The sequence below is a fragment of the Epinephelus moara genome, chromosome 4 (assembly GCF_006386435.1).
Source record: "Epinephelus moara isolate mb chromosome 4, YSFRI_EMoa_1.0, whole genome shotgun sequence".
NCBI lineage: Eukaryota > Metazoa > Chordata > Actinopteri > Perciformes > Serranidae > Epinephelus > Epinephelus moara.
This window is the reverse complement of record NC_065509.1, coordinates 36,999,732-37,017,868: the sequence shown is the minus strand read 5'-3', so window position 1 is coordinate 37,017,868 and position 18,137 is coordinate 36,999,732. Positions and strand designations below refer to the sequence as shown.

The 18,137-nt window shown below is 38.2% G+C and overlaps 3 protein-coding genes across 5 annotated transcripts in view; all 3 read right to left on the bottom strand.

The window, feature by feature from the left end:
- Nucleotides 1–5,096: 5,096 nt before the first annotated feature.
- fgfbp1a (fibroblast growth factor binding protein 1a) lies at nt 5,097–7,374 on the bottom strand. Its single transcript, XM_050042499.1, has 3 exons — nt 7,306–7,374; nt 6,624–6,728; nt 5,097–5,886 (listed from the first exon to the last, which is right to left on the bottom strand). The coding sequence occupies exon 3, from the start codon at nt 5,865–5,867 to the stop codon at nt 5,235–5,237; it is 633 nt and encodes a 210-aa protein (XP_049898456.1). The 5' UTR covers nt 5,868–5,886; nt 6,624–6,728; nt 7,306–7,374; the 3' UTR covers nt 5,097–5,234.
- Nucleotides 7,375–8,652: 1,278 nt separating this feature from the next.
- On the bottom strand, nt 8,653–10,086 carry fgfbp2a (fibroblast growth factor binding protein 2a). The gene is made up of 2 exons (XM_050042398.1): nt 9,398–10,086; nt 8,653–9,175 (listed from the first exon to the last, which is right to left on the bottom strand). The coding sequence occupies exon 1, from the start codon at nt 10,042–10,044 to the stop codon at nt 9,409–9,411; it is 636 nt and encodes a 211-aa protein (XP_049898355.1). The 5' UTR covers nt 10,045–10,086; the 3' UTR covers nt 8,653–9,175; nt 9,398–9,408.
- Nucleotides 10,087–16,080: 5,994 nt separating this feature from the next.
- The window catches only part of prom1a (prominin 1a), a 112,433-nt gene continuing 110,376 nt past the window's right edge, over nt 16,081–18,137 (bottom strand). For all 3 annotated transcript variants that reach the window (XM_050042854.1, XM_050042855.1, XM_050042856.1), the window contains one exon: nt 16,081–17,170. The gene's annotated coding sequence lies outside the window, so the exon portion shown is untranslated. The remainder of the gene's footprint in view (nt 17,171–18,137) is intronic.

Genomic DNA, 18,137 nt, shown 5'->3' with positions numbered 1-18,137 from the left:
TTGTGAAGACCTCCCCAGAGGTTAAATACCTGGGTTGTTTCCACACCAGTTTGTCAGACTAGTTCCAGCCTAGTCAGACAAGCATGAACTGATGAAGTCTCTTGGATAAGAGGTGAAACGTCTTCTAAGACAAAACCAAGTCCAGTTGCGTTCGATTCAATTGCCTTGAGATATCTTGATCCAGTCCTGATTCTGTCCATTATGATAGATAACAGCAAATTGTTCCGGTCCAGTGTTTGTAGGAATCACGTCCAAATGTGACAGCTCCATTTATTACGCTTCATGTACAGCAAGATGGAGACTACAGGTTTGGAAGTCAGATTCGGATAGAAAGCCAAGGAGGCCAAAAGCATTGAAGCTGACATATGAAGTCACATGTTGTTTGGCCTCCTGGGATTTCCTCGGAGTGGTGGGTAGGTGTGTACTGCAGCAGAGTTTCACGCAGGAGACCAGAGTCTGTGTCCCGTCACAGACTCTAATCTTATCATGCTAATACCATTAAATAACTTTTTACTTCTATGTTTTTGTCTTATCATAGATGTTTCTCTAATAACTAGAGAAACATCTATGTTTCTTAGCGGATATGAATGAGGATTCCTCCCTGGTGGTGATGCAACCACTACATGGTGAAGGTCAACTCTTAATTACTCCACAGAGGGCTCTCATTTGTCCACTGACATGGTGGCCACAGTGGTGGTCAGCAGCTCTTAGGATACAGAACAGTTGACTTTGACATGACTTTTACAACAGATTTAAATACACATTTCAATTTTTGGAGTGGTTGTGGTGGTAATTTTAGCTCTTGTACCATGATGTAACATGAAAAGAAATTGGTGAGCTATGCATTGTTGCTATGAAAACAACAATACAATATTTTATCCCAGATTTTAGAATGTATTTAAGGTATCTAAAAACCACATTCCTTTGTTTGTAAGCCTAATTAGGGGTGTCATGGTGGCAGGAAAATTGGGACTGATTACCAGGGACCCTAGTGGGAGAGGGCCCTCAAAAAGCTTGCAATGAAAAGGTTTCGTTTGACATTTTTTCATTTCAAAGTAATTAGGGTCATAACTAATCTAAAACAAGTTGGCCGAAAGACTAAACTTTGTACACAAAAACAGTGGAAACCATCTGAGACTGCTCTCAGCCCTCAAGGGTGCAAATTGGTTTAGTCCACCCAGGGTTCGTCTTTAATTGCATCTAGAGTCGAGTGCGGGGTATGGAAGTATAGACAGTGCAGGCAGTGTGGTTGCACTGGGGCTCAAAGAGAGAGCAGGCCCTTGCAAGTGATTGAAATTGTCACCTTGAATATAGACAATAGAGATATGAAAAAAAGAATGCTCCTAATTTAAAAATGGTTCCATTTGCTTTATATGTCCTCAAAAAGGCAAACCCATCTACGTCATGGTTTACTTTTCTTATTTTTATATGTTTTTAAATAGTCAGTAGCTATCTAAAGCAAAATTATATGTTTTTTTTTTTTTTTACACAAGCCACAAAATAAAACAATAAAAACGATTTAATTAAATGTTTTTTTTAAAAAATATTTTTGTCAGATATGTAATGATGATTGTTGGGTAATGTAATATGTGTGTTGATGTTGTCCAATGTCAAGTCTCTATTTGCGTCAAGACAATACATGCATGATAGCATGCACTGGGGTCCATCATCACTTTCTTACATCACTGGCCAAGTGGGTGACTACCTGTGCTGCTGGAGCACAAATGTACATTATAATGTCTCCCCAGAATATGGAAAGCAGGGTTCCAAGAAGAAAAGACAGCAAACTGTGAAGGTGCGTGAGAGTGACGTCGATCAAGAGGGGAAGAGCAGGGTCTCACAGAGAGGGCTCATGCATAGGGCCAAGAATTTGGTGCTACGCCCCTGAGCCTAAAGTGTTTCTGGAAACCTAACTTGAAATTGCTGCACTTGCATTATAACTTTAAGTGATCTTAGGATTTAATTAGCCATAAAAGTTACAATACAGAAAACATAACAGAAACATACTGATAGAAACAAATGTGGATGCTTTTATCCAAAGTGTCCAAAGGCATAGACTGAATGGGTACAAGCGAGATCATAGGAAAAAGCGCCACCTGCTGGCGGCAGAAAGAGATATGGTTTTAATGGTACTTAGTAATTTAGACATTGATATAATTCTGAATTAATTCACTACATAAACAATCCTCGCTGCTGTTGTTTCTTATTATTGTACAATTTAACATCAGTTTAATAGTTTTAAAATGGAGTCTTAAACGCTCTGGACGGTTGGGGCGCATGCGCACAACGTCAAGTGCCCCGAATGCGGGAAAACAACAATGCGCATGCCCGAACCTGTTGTAACTACTGCTGTCGTCATTATCTGTTAACTGTCATACCTTAGGGTTACAACGGTAAAGCATTAATTTTACAGTTTACTTTTTGATGAGAAACTACAGATAGACATCTTGGTGCCCACCTGCAGCGGAATATTGTCATAAACCAAACCCCTGGTCGAAATAATCAGAGTTAACGTGAAGTGTTTTTCGGGAACAAAATGGCTAACTGCTAGCTTGTTAGCGAAGATGGTTTTTGCTTCCCTGTGTTTTATTCGGTGAGGATGGTAATTTACCTGGTGAAGTGAACAGGCATTTAGAATCTCAAGCATCTTTCTGAGAGCATTACCAAACATGAAAGCAGCAAGACAACGCTAAAACTGGACCTTTCTTTGGCTAACATAAGTTAGCTATCCAGATTGACACCAGTCAAACGGGGGATTTAGCAGCACAGCAGCTCCTTGAGGAGAACAGGTATGCATGTACCCAGTCAGATTGTCACCTGTGTTGACGTGTTGGTAAATATGAAATAGCTCATTATGTCACATTGTATAACTGTGTAAGTTTCTGATTTTTTTTCCACCTGTAAACTTAACTGTGAATGGGTGACCCTCAGTTGTCCACTCACCGAGACAGCAGATAATTTCGGGTCTTTTCAGTGGACATAATTTAATTTCTGTTTTGAGAAAGCAGGATATGGCAGCACTAAACAGTTGGGGGTCATTCACTTGTTCTCCAAAATGGGTATGAGTTAAAGCAGAGACATTACAATGATTGCATGTTGGTAGATAAAAAGTACTTTAGTGGAAATTTGAAAAACTCCAACCCCAACTCAAAGTATTTGTCTTGGGTTGCTTGCATTTGAAAGGACAGTTAGTGCATTCTGTGAAACGGCTTTGACTGCTTGGTCGTTTATATTTAATCAAAGTATTAAAGTTATGATGGCAGGTGTTTTTCTGGCATTTTAATGTTTTCACCAAGTGCCTGCTTTGCATCACACTTCACAAGCTGCCCTGCAGAATCAAAGTCTTGTCTTCACCAGCTGGTGTTTAAAAATCTTGCTGGAAGGGAAAACTCCTCCCTAAATATACTTCTGTATTCACTGCACTCCTGCAGTTATTTTGTGACTGCCCTCTAATTTACTTTCTGTTGCAGCCACATTGCTGTCTGCCTCATTTGCCATTAAGGGCTTTCTTACATGGCCCACAATGCAGCCTGCTGAGAGTCTGTGAATTAGATGGATTTTAGCCGTGGGTAATGCATTATCTTACAGCAGGAGATGAAGCTGGAATCATCAAGAAAAATGAGAGTCATTCCCTGTTCTCAAATCACAGCATGAGTCGAGGCTGCTCTGTTCCGGTCTGTTGGAGCTGCTTGGATGGGCAAAGTTGTGTCTACTTCATATGTAAAAATATCTCTGTGACTGCTGAACGTTGGTATACTGACACATTATCAACAATTTGTCCTGTTAATTTCAGGAAAAAGACTTACCAACATCTATTTTTAGCAGTGAGTGAGTGTTACAGGATGTACTTTTTTACGTTCTAGAGTAAATACTGCAGTATTGCATTACTTTTACTCAGAGGAACAGACTGTAAGATTTAGGGGGGGTTTACAGATTGTAACCAGTTGAACCAGCTGAGTGTTTCTCTTACGCTGTTCGGCACGCCCCAGATGGGCTGCCATCCCAGCACCTGCTAATGTGCGCTCAACTTTAACTGCTGATAACATAACATCCATCGGTTCAGGAGGCTTTTACCTGGCGCCGAATTATCAGAGGTCTTTTCCTCTCCAAAATCATTAGACCCCTTGATTTATACCAGTAAACACACTGAAAAAAGCAGTTTCACATTAAAAAATCAGCATTCTCCTGACTCTCGTTTGGAGGGGCTGTGAAGTAAGGTGGCTGACACGAAAACGCAAATGGCCCTATTTAGAGCCAGTGTAAGGTTTGCCTGTCCTGACTCTGTGGACGAGGACCTGCTCCCTATTTAGAAAAAATGGCTCTTTCTAAGATAATGAAAACACAGGGATCCTTATTTTCAGGAAATTATACACTAAAGAAAACATACCTTTTATATTATTCTGTTTCTGTCAATATACCCCTCTAAATCGTTCACAATGGACCTTTGAAATAAAATCTAATTTTACTCTGAGCACAGATGAATTCAACTCATGAACTATTTGCAGCTATACTAGCTATTGCTGATTGAATCTCATGTAAGACATTAAGTTGTTCCATTCCAACCTGTAATTTCAGAGCATGAGTCAACTGTATGTTCTGGAACTGAAATGGAGTGGAAAGGTCTAATGATCCTGTTTTAAAGGCCAGACATAATATATCTTCAGTTAAATCTGCCACATATCTTTTGTTGTTAATATTACGTGATACTCTTTACAGGACAAGTCTGCCCTTTGACTTTGATTTTGCAAGGTGAGCATGTTTTTATTAAGAGGCTTGTCGGTGCCAAAGTATGCAGGCCAAGCCTTTCTAAAAATCACAGTCCCTCTGGTAACATTACTGTGTCAATACTCAACATGCTCAAACTCCTGATCTCCCAGCAAATACCTTCAGCAGGATACACACTTGGAGAAGACAGAAACATTGCTCTGACATGAACGAAATTGTTTTAAAATGACAGAACAGGATGTTCTTGTCTTGTTCTCCAAGAGGGAACAAAGTTATTTCAAGTATTTTTCTTCAAAAGCAAGCTATCATCCCAGTAAATTTCTGGTTAGTTGACAAATCATCAAGCCACATTAAGGAATAGGTAGAAAAAGTGTTTATTGAGGAGTAGAACCACCAAAGATGTGAAGAAATGCATCTATATTAGCATCTATAAAAATCTTTAATAAGACAAGTGTTGACATAATGGAGATAGAGAGCTGAATTTATTTAAGTTCTCAACTGTTTCTGTCTCAGCAATCATAATCCTGCACCATAGTGAAAAAGAATGTGCAAAAACTCGACCAGGAGCTGCCGCAGTGCTCCTCCGCCAGCTTCTTGTTATTGGGCTGACAGGATTTGACAGCTCTGGGAGCTGGTTTTGGAGTGGAAGGTGGGTAAGTCTTCCTCTGAGCATTACGGAGCCTGAAATGAGCATCTCTGGCAGCTCCTCTGCACACACCCGCCCTGACCAATGCACTACTGTCTTTGCACAAACTCTTTTGCTTCCTCAGCGCTCTGGTGATTTGCTTCCAGTAAAGTTTGATGTTGGAAGCATACTGGGGACAGACAGCCGGTCTGGCGACATATTCACAGCTGAAGCTCTTGTCCCCCTTCTTGCAGGTCAAACCGAGGGTGAAGAAATCATCACCTGTTGCTGCCCAGGTGCACTCTGACTTGTCTTTGGTGACCATTTTGCCTTTAATGGGCTGTGCAGAGGCAGATTTGGGTTGGCGGCCCACTTTCAGCCCTGGCTTGTCCTTGTGTTGTCCTCTGTCCACGCCTCTTCCCCTCCGTCCATGGCTCTTCTGGCAGCTGCTCAACACCAGCTGATGGGAAATACAAGCGAGGACGAGCAGGATGGTGGCATTGGTAAGGAAAGCCATGAAACCAGCACGAAACACCCTACAAGAGGATAGATTAGGATTTAGATATCTTAAACCCCTTTCATTTTCCTTCTTTAAAAAAAACATAATCCCCTATCAGACCTGTTTTAGATTCAAATGACTGATATTCTTACAGAAACATTATCGGGGCACTCTAGGCTTAAGAAAGTGAACCCAAACAAAACAAAAAAAGCAAGGCAGGTTTTTCAGAATGACATCTTTTAAAGGCTATTTAAATGCTTCACATTAAAGACAAGCTATAAAGGAAACACAAGGCAATATAAAAAGTCACATATAAATTGGATTTTAACAGAATGAAAGATGAAAATAAGATATGAAGGACTACATTAGAATAAAAAGAGGAATAAAAAGTTACAGTGCAATAAGAGGGATGAATAAATAGCCTTGAATGTTATTTAATAAAAGGCTGAGCCAAACAAAGATTTAATCCTTGGTTTAAAAGATGAAACAGTCGGAGTAAAGTGTGACATGAATATAGTAGGAGTAGAAATGACAATACAATACAGCTACTCTAAGTGCTGACATGCACATTTATAGTAACACAGTGAGGAATTTAATTAGTCGTGAGCCTTTTAAATCACTGTAAGAATGTTATAGCAACATTGAGGTAATAAGAAGGCACCAAAGTAACTAGCAGCTACTACACAAACACTCACACTGTAAGTCCTAATACTATACTAATGTCAAAGTGATGAGTAATCTGAGTCTACATGAAACAGCAATAGCTTTACCTACCTGAAGTTTCAGAGTAAACTTGTAAACAGTCCAGTCACCTGAGAGCTCAGAGTCGCCTTTACTGTACCTGCAGTTACACAGTGCTGCTGCAGAATCAGCCCTCCCCTTCACACACACACACACACACACACACACACACACACACACACACACACACACACACACACACACACACACTGCATAACTGTACAGCTTACAAAGTTTGTTGAGTTCATACTAGTCAGCCAAGGACTCTTTAAAAATATTTTGTGTTATATTACTGCCTGTTAAACAATATTTCTTATTTTCATAAAGCTTGTGGAGTTTTATGTAATCACATTAATGAACTAATGCTTTAAAAATTAAATGAAATAATACTACCACAAAATAAATCCGCTTATCAGCCAGCAACGGTGAGATAATTTCACTTTAAAGCAACTACAAGCCAAGGAGCCTGTTGAATGTTGTATTTATTTGTTTCTCTCTCTTTCATAAATAGCTTTAGTTACTTCAGTGGTGTAGCTTTTTAAATTTATAGAAACTACTGTTGATTGCCTGCCGCATGTCACAGGTGTTTCAGGACTTGCTTTGCTTGACAAATGCCAAAGCGTTAGCTAGCTTTGATTTAGCAACAAACGTAAATTGATAAACTGATGCAAAACCATGTCTCATATTTCATAAATAAAATAGATGCATTACATACCTATAAGAAGAGGGCCAATTCTCCAATTTTTGTTCATTTGTCAACTCTTTTCCTTTTTTGCTTTGCTGATCCTGCCCCAGTGTAAGCCACAACCACAAAATTTAATATCAAAAAATGAAATTCTCCAAAGAAAAACCTCCTGCTTCCTTTTAGCTGGCTAGTCTAGGCAGCTACTTACTGTGAAACTGTGCCTGGAAAAAAATGTAAACACATGCTCTTCCAGTCTGTATGTTGAAATATTACAGGAAACGGTGGTGCTTTTTGTGGTTGGTGTTGGATGGTGGCTGCGAGTCACTTTTTAGGATGAGGAAATCGACTAAACAGTCTGTAACCTCCTCCTGTGACTCTCCTAGCTAGCCAGGTCGAGGTTTTCAAATGTCAACATCGTCAACATCTGTGTTGTGCATGTTGGGAAGGAGTGACCATGCTGCCTTCTTGTTGAGGTCAAGATATGTAAACAAACAACAACGCATGGGATGGAGCCAGTCAGAATGTGGAGCACACTTCAGGACACCACTGTCGACGTCACTAATGACATCAATGAATTCACTAAGTCTGTGGTGGATTTAATTTATAAAACAACAGAGGCAGCTGTACACAAAACTTCAGTTTAATCGTTCCTAAACCAGAAAGCATGGGGTACCAGAACCATCTAGAAACACGGACAACTATGAAGTCGCAGCCCACAATGTAAGTAGAGGCAAAAAAAAAGAGACTTAATTATACTGCTCAGGTTGAAGGAGCTGACACAATCACATTTCAGTGAAGTTGTACATTGTGTGATTTCATGTGACAAATTATTGATTGACTTTGACTCTGTTTTTATCCATCTTAGTTCCTAGTCAAAACTAATTTAAATTATTGTGTATAAACGTGTAAACGTAGATATCAGGACTTAAAACAATCTGTTTTGGCAGATTGTGCTGGGTGCTATAAGAGGTCCACCTGCTTTCATGATAACTTCACTTATAAGGTATTAATTTCAAACAAATGCAAATAACTGAGTCTTTTAAAAACCTTTACTGCACCATCTGTTAGTACAGCGCGCCAAAGATAAAATTAGTTGAAATATCTTGAAAAGAGCCAGATGTCCCTGCAGGAGAAAATCCCTGAAAATCACTGACTGAACTCTGTCTGTTTAATTTAAGCAACAGCGCCACCCAATGGTCAAATATAGTAAAGCAGGCATTATAAGACTGACGCTGTGTAGCAGCTGCTTTCAATATTGGTGCTCTTTTGCTACCAAGAAACTCAATATGTTTGACTTTTGTGCAGCATTTTTGTAGTTGTTTTTCATCAAGACAGAGCAAAAAAACAAGTTGAACAGCACAGAATTATTGAGAATATTGTTTATTTAAGAAAATCATTTTCACATTCATTATATTTCTGTCAGATACATCAGTACAGAAATCATCAGGCCAAAGTAAAAACTTATGACTCTCCCAACAACGTATTATTCAAGATAATATTAAGTAATGTAAGTAGATCATATACATAAGTAAACAAACATAAATATAAAAAGTGACACATATGAGTTGCCTGCCTCTCTTGTCCCAGGCCTGTATGTTGTTGTGAAGGTGTGTGCAGCTGCAGAAACATTCTGTACTCGTACTGTTTCATACATGGGTTTTATAGTCTACTTTGTAAACCACCTCAGATAAGACAGGTAATAGAGTTTTTTTCCCCAGATGTGATGTTGGGAAGATGATCACAGAGAAATCCTGCTTTGGACGTCACAGCAGTACCATTTCTCCCCCGGAAGAGAGCACTACAGTTCTTCTATCACGATGTACAAACTGCTGGTCTGGGATTTCCCTCCAAGGGCCACTTTAATCAGACATTAGAAGTTATCTTCATCAGAATTGTAAATCTGTGAATATAACAGGCGAGAATGCATACAGTTGTAAATTATGTGCATCAGTAATATTTTGAGCAAAGAAAAGAAAAAGTTTGAATTTTGCAAATGAATGCTGGAGGCAAACTTGATTTTAAATACACAGGATCCTTATTCCACCACAGTACTCTTAGATTAGTCCTAAAACAACATAATAAAAGCTGTGTGTAAATGAAGAGGCCCGGTTCTGCTGCTCACCTCCTCGCTCGTTATTTCCGAATCAAACCAATGAAGTAGGAGCAGACGCCTTGAAGTGACCCCCAGCAGTACTGTTGAGCCATCCTCTTAGCATCGCTCTCCACAGGTGGTGTCACTGGTTGTGGACTGGCTCTCGGAGTGGTCCTGACTCGTGGTGGGACTGGCCTTGCTGGCTCACGACGAGGTTGAGGTCTGGCAGGCTGCTCTGCTTGTCTTCCTGCTGTCCTTGAAGAAGCCTCTGGCGATGACCGGGGAAATGAACCAGATGAGAAGACCATTTGAGAGTCATCACTTGCCTTCTTGCACATGAAAGGTTTGATCTCCCTCGGTGCCTGGCAGGCATTGTGGAGCTTTCTGAGGCCCCACATCATCTGGACGAAGTAGTGACGGGGGTCTCTGTTGTAGGGGCGGCAGGTGTAAGGCTTGCCGATGTACTCGCACCAGTAGGAGCGCTTGTTGCTCTGGCATGATAGCCTCAGCTTGGTGTATTCGCCATGGCCGGTGATGATCATGGTGCACATGTCCTTGGCCTTGGTGCTGAATTTAATGGGCTCATCCCAGATGCTTTTTCTCCTCTCGCCTTGAGCATCTGCTGACCAAAGGCAGCAGGCAAGCAGCAGCAGCAGAGCACTGACTTGGGTCCACATGGTGTCAGATGGATCCTGAGTGTAAGAGGAGGAGAGTGAGACTGCTCGAGCTGAGGGTCCCTCCTGCTATTTATTGGCTGAGCAGACAAAGAAAGAATTCATGGTACCAAAAAACCCCAAAACAAAACAAAAAAAAAAACCAGTCACACCAAGCAAAACTTTATGGGAGGAGGATCAGTTATTGCTGTCTGGAGAAGGCAAAGGACACGTGAGATGTTTACAGTGATGCTAATGTTTATCCAGGTTATGGTACTGAGAGTACAAAACATCACATAAAAAAATTCCAGAACTAAGTTATGTCAGTTGTGTCTCAGAATAATTTTTAGCAAAAAGTGTGACGCATTTCTGTTGCCAGAGGGTTTATGCAATCATGCAAACATAATCGTTTTCGATAATTTTCCCGTGTCCGCTGAGTACATCTCAATTAAAAAAAAAAAGTGGCATGTCTGGGAATATACTCATGTAAACAAGCCTCCTGAAACCCTCAAGTTCTTGCTTGTTTTACAAGGCAGCTGGAGCTCACAGCCACGCAGCTTAGCCTATCATTTCCCTCCCAAATATAAACACAATCAGACTGCACAACCACGAAGAAACGTGAGTCGAAGTCACTCACACATGGACGAAGTTCACTGGGGAGCGTAGTAAGTAATTGTGCCAATTAAGAAAGAACAAGAAAGGTCTGTATAAGACGATGGCTGTAGGGTGGGGTAGGATATGTCTAAAGTGGCTTCACTTTCATGCCCATCTGGAGAAAAAGGTCCCATTGTGAGTAAAGTGGGAAAAGTGGTCAACACATCCTGAAGAGACTTAGCTTTACTGGGTGAAGTGAAACAAACTGTAGGGTCACAATGTTTCGCCTAATGTTCATGGATATACAGTACAATTAATGGAGTACGTCACCTGCAAAATTACAATTTGTACCCTGAGGTGAACAGAGAATCCAAAAAAGGCAAACATTGTTCATGAATTGAAGTTAAAGGAGACTGCGGTTAACATCAGCACAACTATATTAAGACGTCTGTTTACAAGCTCTCACACAACTCGTGCAGTATAATCCAAGTCTCATCTATCCAGTCGTATCCTCAGTATGTCCCAAACGCATGCATTTTCACTAAAATGCTCTGATTTAAAACTCATCAGCAGAAACAGTCTCATGTACAGCCTGGTCACACGTGTGCATTTGAACTATACGCACGCGCTTACTCAGGCATGCTCATGGCGTGTTACTTGTTGCCAAAGTGTTGTATATTGTAACGTTTAAGTGAAAATGCATGCGTTTAGGAAGTCCCGAGCATACGACTGGATAATTGTGACTTGGATTATACTGCATGAGTTGTGTGGGAATTTGTAAACACATGTTTTGATGTAGTTTTGTTCTTTTATTAAATGCGGACCCAAGACTTTAATTTACGAAATGTTTGGAGGCGTGCGAGAAAATCAAAGTTTTCCTTGTGAATTCAAGGTGACATGCTAAGTAACTGATAAACAAATGGTCATTTTGCAGGTGAATAAATGTTGAATGTCTCAAAAAAGCACTGTTTTCTAAAGCTCATTAGTAGGCCTGTACTCACAGTTATTCAATAGCAGTAGTGAAAAATACATTTATTTTTTTTAACCTAATAGAAAAGTATCATTAAAAACTAAATCAGGAAAACGTACCATAAGTATTAATGTAAAAGTACTGTGTTGGGCAGACTGGTTCAAATAGTTATTTTATACATTAAATTATTGGACTATTATGTAAGCAGCTTCTTAATGTTACAGCGGGTGGATGTTGAGCACATTTTAACTACTTTATATACTGTTGCACAGTTTAATCGCTTACACAGTCTTACATGTTACAAAAAGATCACATATTTTGCTTGTAAAATCTTAATCCTAATCTGTTAAATTGTCAGATATGTTTAATGCACTGGAGTTTAACTACAAAGAAGCATAAAATTGAATACTCATGAAAAGTAAAAGCACCTCATAATTTCAGTGAAGTTCTTGAGTAAATGTACTTAGATTCCACCACTCTTCAGTTGTGAGTTTGATGTTTATTCCATCATATAATTTTGTCACGATTTAGGGATTAAGTTTTTGTCATTTTTGAAATTCTTAAGCTACTGCAGAATCAGCAGTGCTTCTCATTAAGTCTTCTCTGCATTACCCCCTGAGTGCTTGTGCTCCCCTGAGACTGCAGCATATTCACAGGCACACTTTGTCTTATGTAAGTTATCTCCCTGTGTAAATGCATAGCATGCCGTCCACTGGTTTGCATGCACTTTAGTACTGTACAGCTTTATTTATCTCTGTGAGGGGCAGTTGTATGTGGCACCTCTTAACACGGGACAATACACATATCAAGTTGGAACTAACAATAAAAAAATTAAGATAAAGCATGAGACACATTCAAGATGCAAAGCTGTGTGTATGTGGAGCTCCACTAATAAGAATATTAATAAATAAAAAGCCATGAAGCCATGAAAATTACAACATCTATAATGTAGTGAGATATGTAGCATTATCTTTGCCGGCTCTCAACTAGTGAATTTCCCTCATGACAGATAACAATGATATCCTTTTTAATGTGTGAATATTTTTCTCCAGAGCCCCCTAAAGTACATACTATTGGTGTTTGGCTCTAACCATCAAGCTAAAGATAGATTGTACATACAGTAACGTACAACTTCCACAGAATCTCGTAAATAACTGTTTAAACACAGTGTTTGATCTGCAAGTAAACACGGTAAAAAAAAGATTTTTCTCCAAACCACTGCTTGGGGTTTTTAAGGATTTTTTTTTTGTTCTCATCTGTCTTTTATACAAGCTTATTCAGAAGTAGGAATGAGTCAGAATGTGGTTTTGCTTCTGGTGTTTATTCAGATACTGTTTGGTGCCTGAGAAAACCTCAGAACGAAGCTTATGGGAGAAGATAATCATCACCCATTGAAAATAGCTGACCAGTAACGCAACCAGTGGGTTCTGGCCAGCAGTGTCAGCACCACATAGGAATGTGCAGTCTTGTGTTAAAGAATTAAAATACACCATGAGCAAGGTTTCTCATGTTACCACTGGTGGAAACTGAGTACATCAAGTACTCAACTCAGGTACAGTGTTGAGGTACATACAATTAACTTGAGTATTCCTATTTCTGCTACTATATATTTCTACGCTGTTAAAATTCATAGGCATAAGTTGTGCTTTTTACTGAAATACTTTTTTAATAACGGAAGCTACTTTCCAGATTCATATTATTAATACAAAATAAAATTAACAAATACATTTTATTATTTCAGTAAGACTGTTTATCATCTAGGGGAACTCCAAAAGCTACCGTGCAGTGTTTAAAATAAAATGTAAATAAATAAATTAGCCCCACATTTACTTGCTGCAATACTAAAGTGATGCACTCCTTAATGCATCAGTAATCATAAACTAATAAAATATTATACATTATTGTAAATGGGACCATTTCCTGCAAAATTAGTACTTTTACTTTTGGTATTTTAAGTATACTTTATTCCTGACAATGCTGTACTTTAACTTAGGTAAAATTGTGAATACAAGACTTCTACTTGTAATGAGTATTTCTCCACTGTGGTACTGCTTTTTAAGTACTTTTTCCACCTTTTTCATGCCATTTGTTTTGCGTAAAACACATTAAGAAGTATCATACGTTGACCTAACCAGCACACTATTTTATAAAGATAGCCTTATGTAAATAGAATTTCAAATTCTTGCTGTTAGAGCATGTGTGCAGTGCTTTATCACAAGTAATAAATCCCCTAAATATATCTTTCATTGGGATTAAGACAAAATATTTGCCAAGATTAAAAGCATGTTACCCAAAACCAGGCGGTATATTCAAGACACTCCTTTTTTTAAATGACAGAAGGTTTTGGGCATCCTTGGAAAGCCACTAAAATGTAAACCAAACTGAAAAAAAGACAGTAAAATAACAAACTGAATTTCAAAGTTTATTCACAATTTGTACACACTCTTTTCACCACCACATATAAAGTTCCTCTTCAGTGGCTCCATCAGTGCCCAACTTTGGAGCATCGCAGTTCAAACCAGTTACCAGTAAACCAAACCAGTATCTGTCCTGTAGGTTTGGATATGCAACATCTAGTTTAAGCACTTCAAGGAAAATCAGACCCTATTTTTTTTTTTTAAGATGGGTCACATCCAGATGCTAGCAGACAAGAATGATAGTCCTGTCAGAGTGAGCACACAGATACTTAAAAAATGTCCGTCTTAACAGGAAAGAAGTAAGAAACTGTTAGATAATCTTATGCTAACTGGAGCCATTTTGAATTTACATCACAGTAAGACGTAATCTTGAACACAGGTGTATGCAGTATGTATGGTATACTGCTGATGTTTATTATTAATATGTGCACAATACTGTATGTAGAACAAGAAAGCTAGCTTTATAGCTAAAGCTATTAGCTAACTAACCCGATAACACTTATTATCTTTGTGTGGCCCAAACTCTTATCTAAAATGATATACCTATTAGTTATTTGTTAGTAAGTTATGGGAGATGTAATATTTTCTGTTGTTTTCTGGTTTTAAGTGAGACAGTATTGATGCTAACGGACTAAAGAAGCTAGCATCAAAGTTTTTTCAAAATGGTGTCTGCTCTTTCTTAAAATCACTAAAATACAGTGAAAATATTGAAATATACGTATCTATTAAATCTTGTCATTTTTTTTTTTACTAGATTAAATGTACAATCATATTCTTTAGTACTGTAAAGTTAGATTTCTTACTGTCAAGTAAGTGCTGTGGGCTAGCTTGTTCTGCTGTTACATCGTTAGCATATTCAGTTAGCTAAATGTGTGCAGTTTAAACTTTCAGTGTTAAGATGGACATTATTTTCTCACAGTGTGCATCAACGCCATCAGCTGTGTAAACCGTAAAGCATTCTACTGGTTTTCTACCATTTGACTTGTCCCATGAATGGATTGTCTAATTTTCCACCATCGTTACTACTGTATGTAGCCGACAGCAGCTGCAAATCTAACCTGTAAACATGGAGGCGGCGAGGTGGGTGGAATAACCAGATTGGCTTGCCCAATGCGTTAGTGACAAGACTTCAGCATATTTCTCAGCCAACTTCATCAAGTTATACAAAATAAAAAATAGCTCTTGAATACATTCAGTCGTTCCATATAGTTTTTTTTTAAATGTATCCATAGCTACTGTGGGGTTTTAAAAAGCAGAAACAAAATAAGCACATAGCTGATAGATCACTAAAAACCTGAGACCTACAGTAAAAAAAACAATTTGGCTTGAGAAAGTATTTCTCCAATTAAAATGTATCATTACTATGAGAGCAAGAAAAATGTCATGTTAGTGAACTCAACATGATAGCTTCTGTTAATCAATTCATCACCTAGGGAACAATCTATAAGCCTGACACTTATGTCATAGTGAGTGATATATAAAGAAGTTATGCTCTGACTTCATGAGAATTAAAGGGAAAATCCACCTTACACACTTACACTGTTGATTTGTCTTGTTTTTGGTGGTATATGGTTGTACTCTTGTATCCAACCTGGGACTCCCTAAATGGTCTGAAAATATGGCTGAAGGCTCTGGAGATGATTGAAAGGCAGGAAAGGAAGTAGCTTTTATGTGTCAAAAACTATTCACATAAATCAATCTCTGCTTGGAAAATAACTCTTTGGTTAAACTTCTTACCTGTGAGGCGGGTCTGCATCTATAAATTCCTTAATTTTGATTGGTTATTAACCAAAACATTTGGGAACCACTGGTCCAAAATGTACTCAGGACTAAGCACCAACACTTTGTCCGGTGTTAATATATATATATATATATATATATATATATATATATATATATATATATATTATATATATANGGTCCAAAATGTACTCAGGACTAAGCACCAACACTTTGTCCGGTGTTAATATATATATATATATATATATATATATATATATATATATATATATATATATATATATATATATATATATATATATTATTTTTATTTTTATTTTTTTTAGCAATTCCTTAAAAGTAACAAACATACTGACATAAGTTTAAGTAGACCAGAAAGCAGCAACAAGCCATGTTAGGCTGTGATTATAAATTGAGGGATGTTTAAATAGATTTTGGGAAATGTAGGAAATGAAGAGTAGATGACACAAGTTAAGGGAAAATGCATATGCTAAAAAAGTAAAATGTATATTTTGAACACCATACCACAAAATAACATGACATGTTGGTTATTTTTAGCAGTGTAAGAGCTGTGGGTGGATTTCCCCTTTTAAAAGAAGCATATCTGTCAAAAAAAACATACTTCTGAAAGGCAACCAGTCATTTGCAATTTGCCCAAAAACCAGCAAGGAACTCAAAACTCTGTTTTGTGATACTGTAAACATTTTTTTTAAGTCATGCTAAATTTCTTAATATTAATTATAAGAATCCACCTGGGACCAACCTGTTTCTGTATTTTTACCACTTTGTTTAAATCATCCAGTTCTCAGTCATTAAGGAACACACACACCCACCAACTCACACATGCTGCAGTTAAAAAGGATGCTTCTTTCTCAACAAAGCGGTGCTTTTTAACACATTGAATTTCATCTTAATTTGCACCTTTCCTTGTAGATGTCTTGACAGACTGTTCCACCTTTAGCATTAGCTTGTGTTGAATGTGATACATCCAATCTAAGTGCAGGACTAAAAGTTTCCTGTAGCAGCTTGCCATGACCTTCGGGTGACCTTTCAGCCACTGTCTTCTTCAGCACAAACATTTATATGAACAGGCATCGCAGTTATTGTCATGTCCTCTTGCTGAATGTATTTTTCAGCGTGGTTTTGTGTCTGAACAAATGTAAACGCAGACACAGCAGTCCTTTGAAAAAAAAAAAAAAGCAGTACAAGCGTGGCTCAGATTGATGCTGAGGGAGAAGAGTTTGATGTCCTGTAGGCAGAGTTTTTCGGAGAGGGTGCAGGTAACTGTACCGGAGGCTGTGATCTGCCTGGTTGAGTTGATCGCTGAAGAAAAATAAAATCCCAGAGGGCTTTGTGTGTTCTTCTTCTGTTGTAAGGAAACCAGCTTTTATTGAGCTTCTTCTTGTCCGAGGGGTCGATAAACCAACAGCTTGAAATGGTACAAAAGAAAAGTTTCGATTAGTAATCCCAAAGTATACTGAATATATCTGGACCTCGCTTCACATATTTTTGCACATACATATTGCTCTACTTTTGTACCAATTTAGGACAAGTTAAAGGAATGCTTTACCCCCGAATGGTCATTTGTATATCAATTACTCATCCTGTGTAATGTTGAATAAAGAAAACTTTATTTTCCTCACATATAGGGTTAGGTATGGTTCACATATGAACTGATACTGGTCTTAGTTCAGGTACCTGGAATTCTGCTCTGGTACACAACAGTATATTTTTTCAGCACTTATCCTGAGAAAGTTTATGCGAAAGTGTTTAAAATAGTAACGTATTGTGTGAGAGTTTGTAAAGAGATGTTTTAATATAGTTATGATGTTTTTAACGCCCCCGATGACCTCAATTCATCAAGAATTTTCTCCATTTTTGGATTCTTCATTCATCGTGGAGGCATGCAAGACAATTCACATATTCAATTAATGAATAATTGATATACCAGTGATCTTTTGGGGGTAATTTAAGTCCAACTTCTACCACTTTCCTAACTGTCTTCCTGTCAGTGCTGTCTTACATACCATAATACTGTCAGGAAATTACACAGACTCATCGCATAAGCCTCCACTAATCAATCCTCATTTGAATCTTAAAATGAAATAAAAAAACAACAACTTGACTTCACTTAATTCCAATAAATAGTCACCTCGGCCCAGTAATTTCCATCATCTTGACAGTATTGATCAGCCTTTGTCTTGAGACTGAAAACTCTCCTTTCAGGTAAAATTGCTACAATTGCTGCTCTCGTTTGGCTGACTTTTTCCACTTTTTCTTAAGGAAAATTAGATTTTCGGACTCAATACAAGAGTAAATTACTTGTTAAATAGACGTCTTAACAACAGTGGTTCAGAACTATTGTATTCCTTACTATTGATCCGGAGAACTCATTC

What these genes read in the sequence shown, in the direction of transcription:
- fgfbp1a (XM_050042499.1), bottom strand. Translation starts at nt 5,867, where the DNA reads ATGGCTTTCCTTACCAATGCCACCATCCTGCTCGTCCTCGCTTGTATT.
- fgfbp2a (XM_050042398.1), bottom strand. Translation starts at nt 10,044, where the DNA reads ATGTGGACCCAAGTCAGTGCTCTGCTGCTGCTGCTTGCCTGCTGCCTT.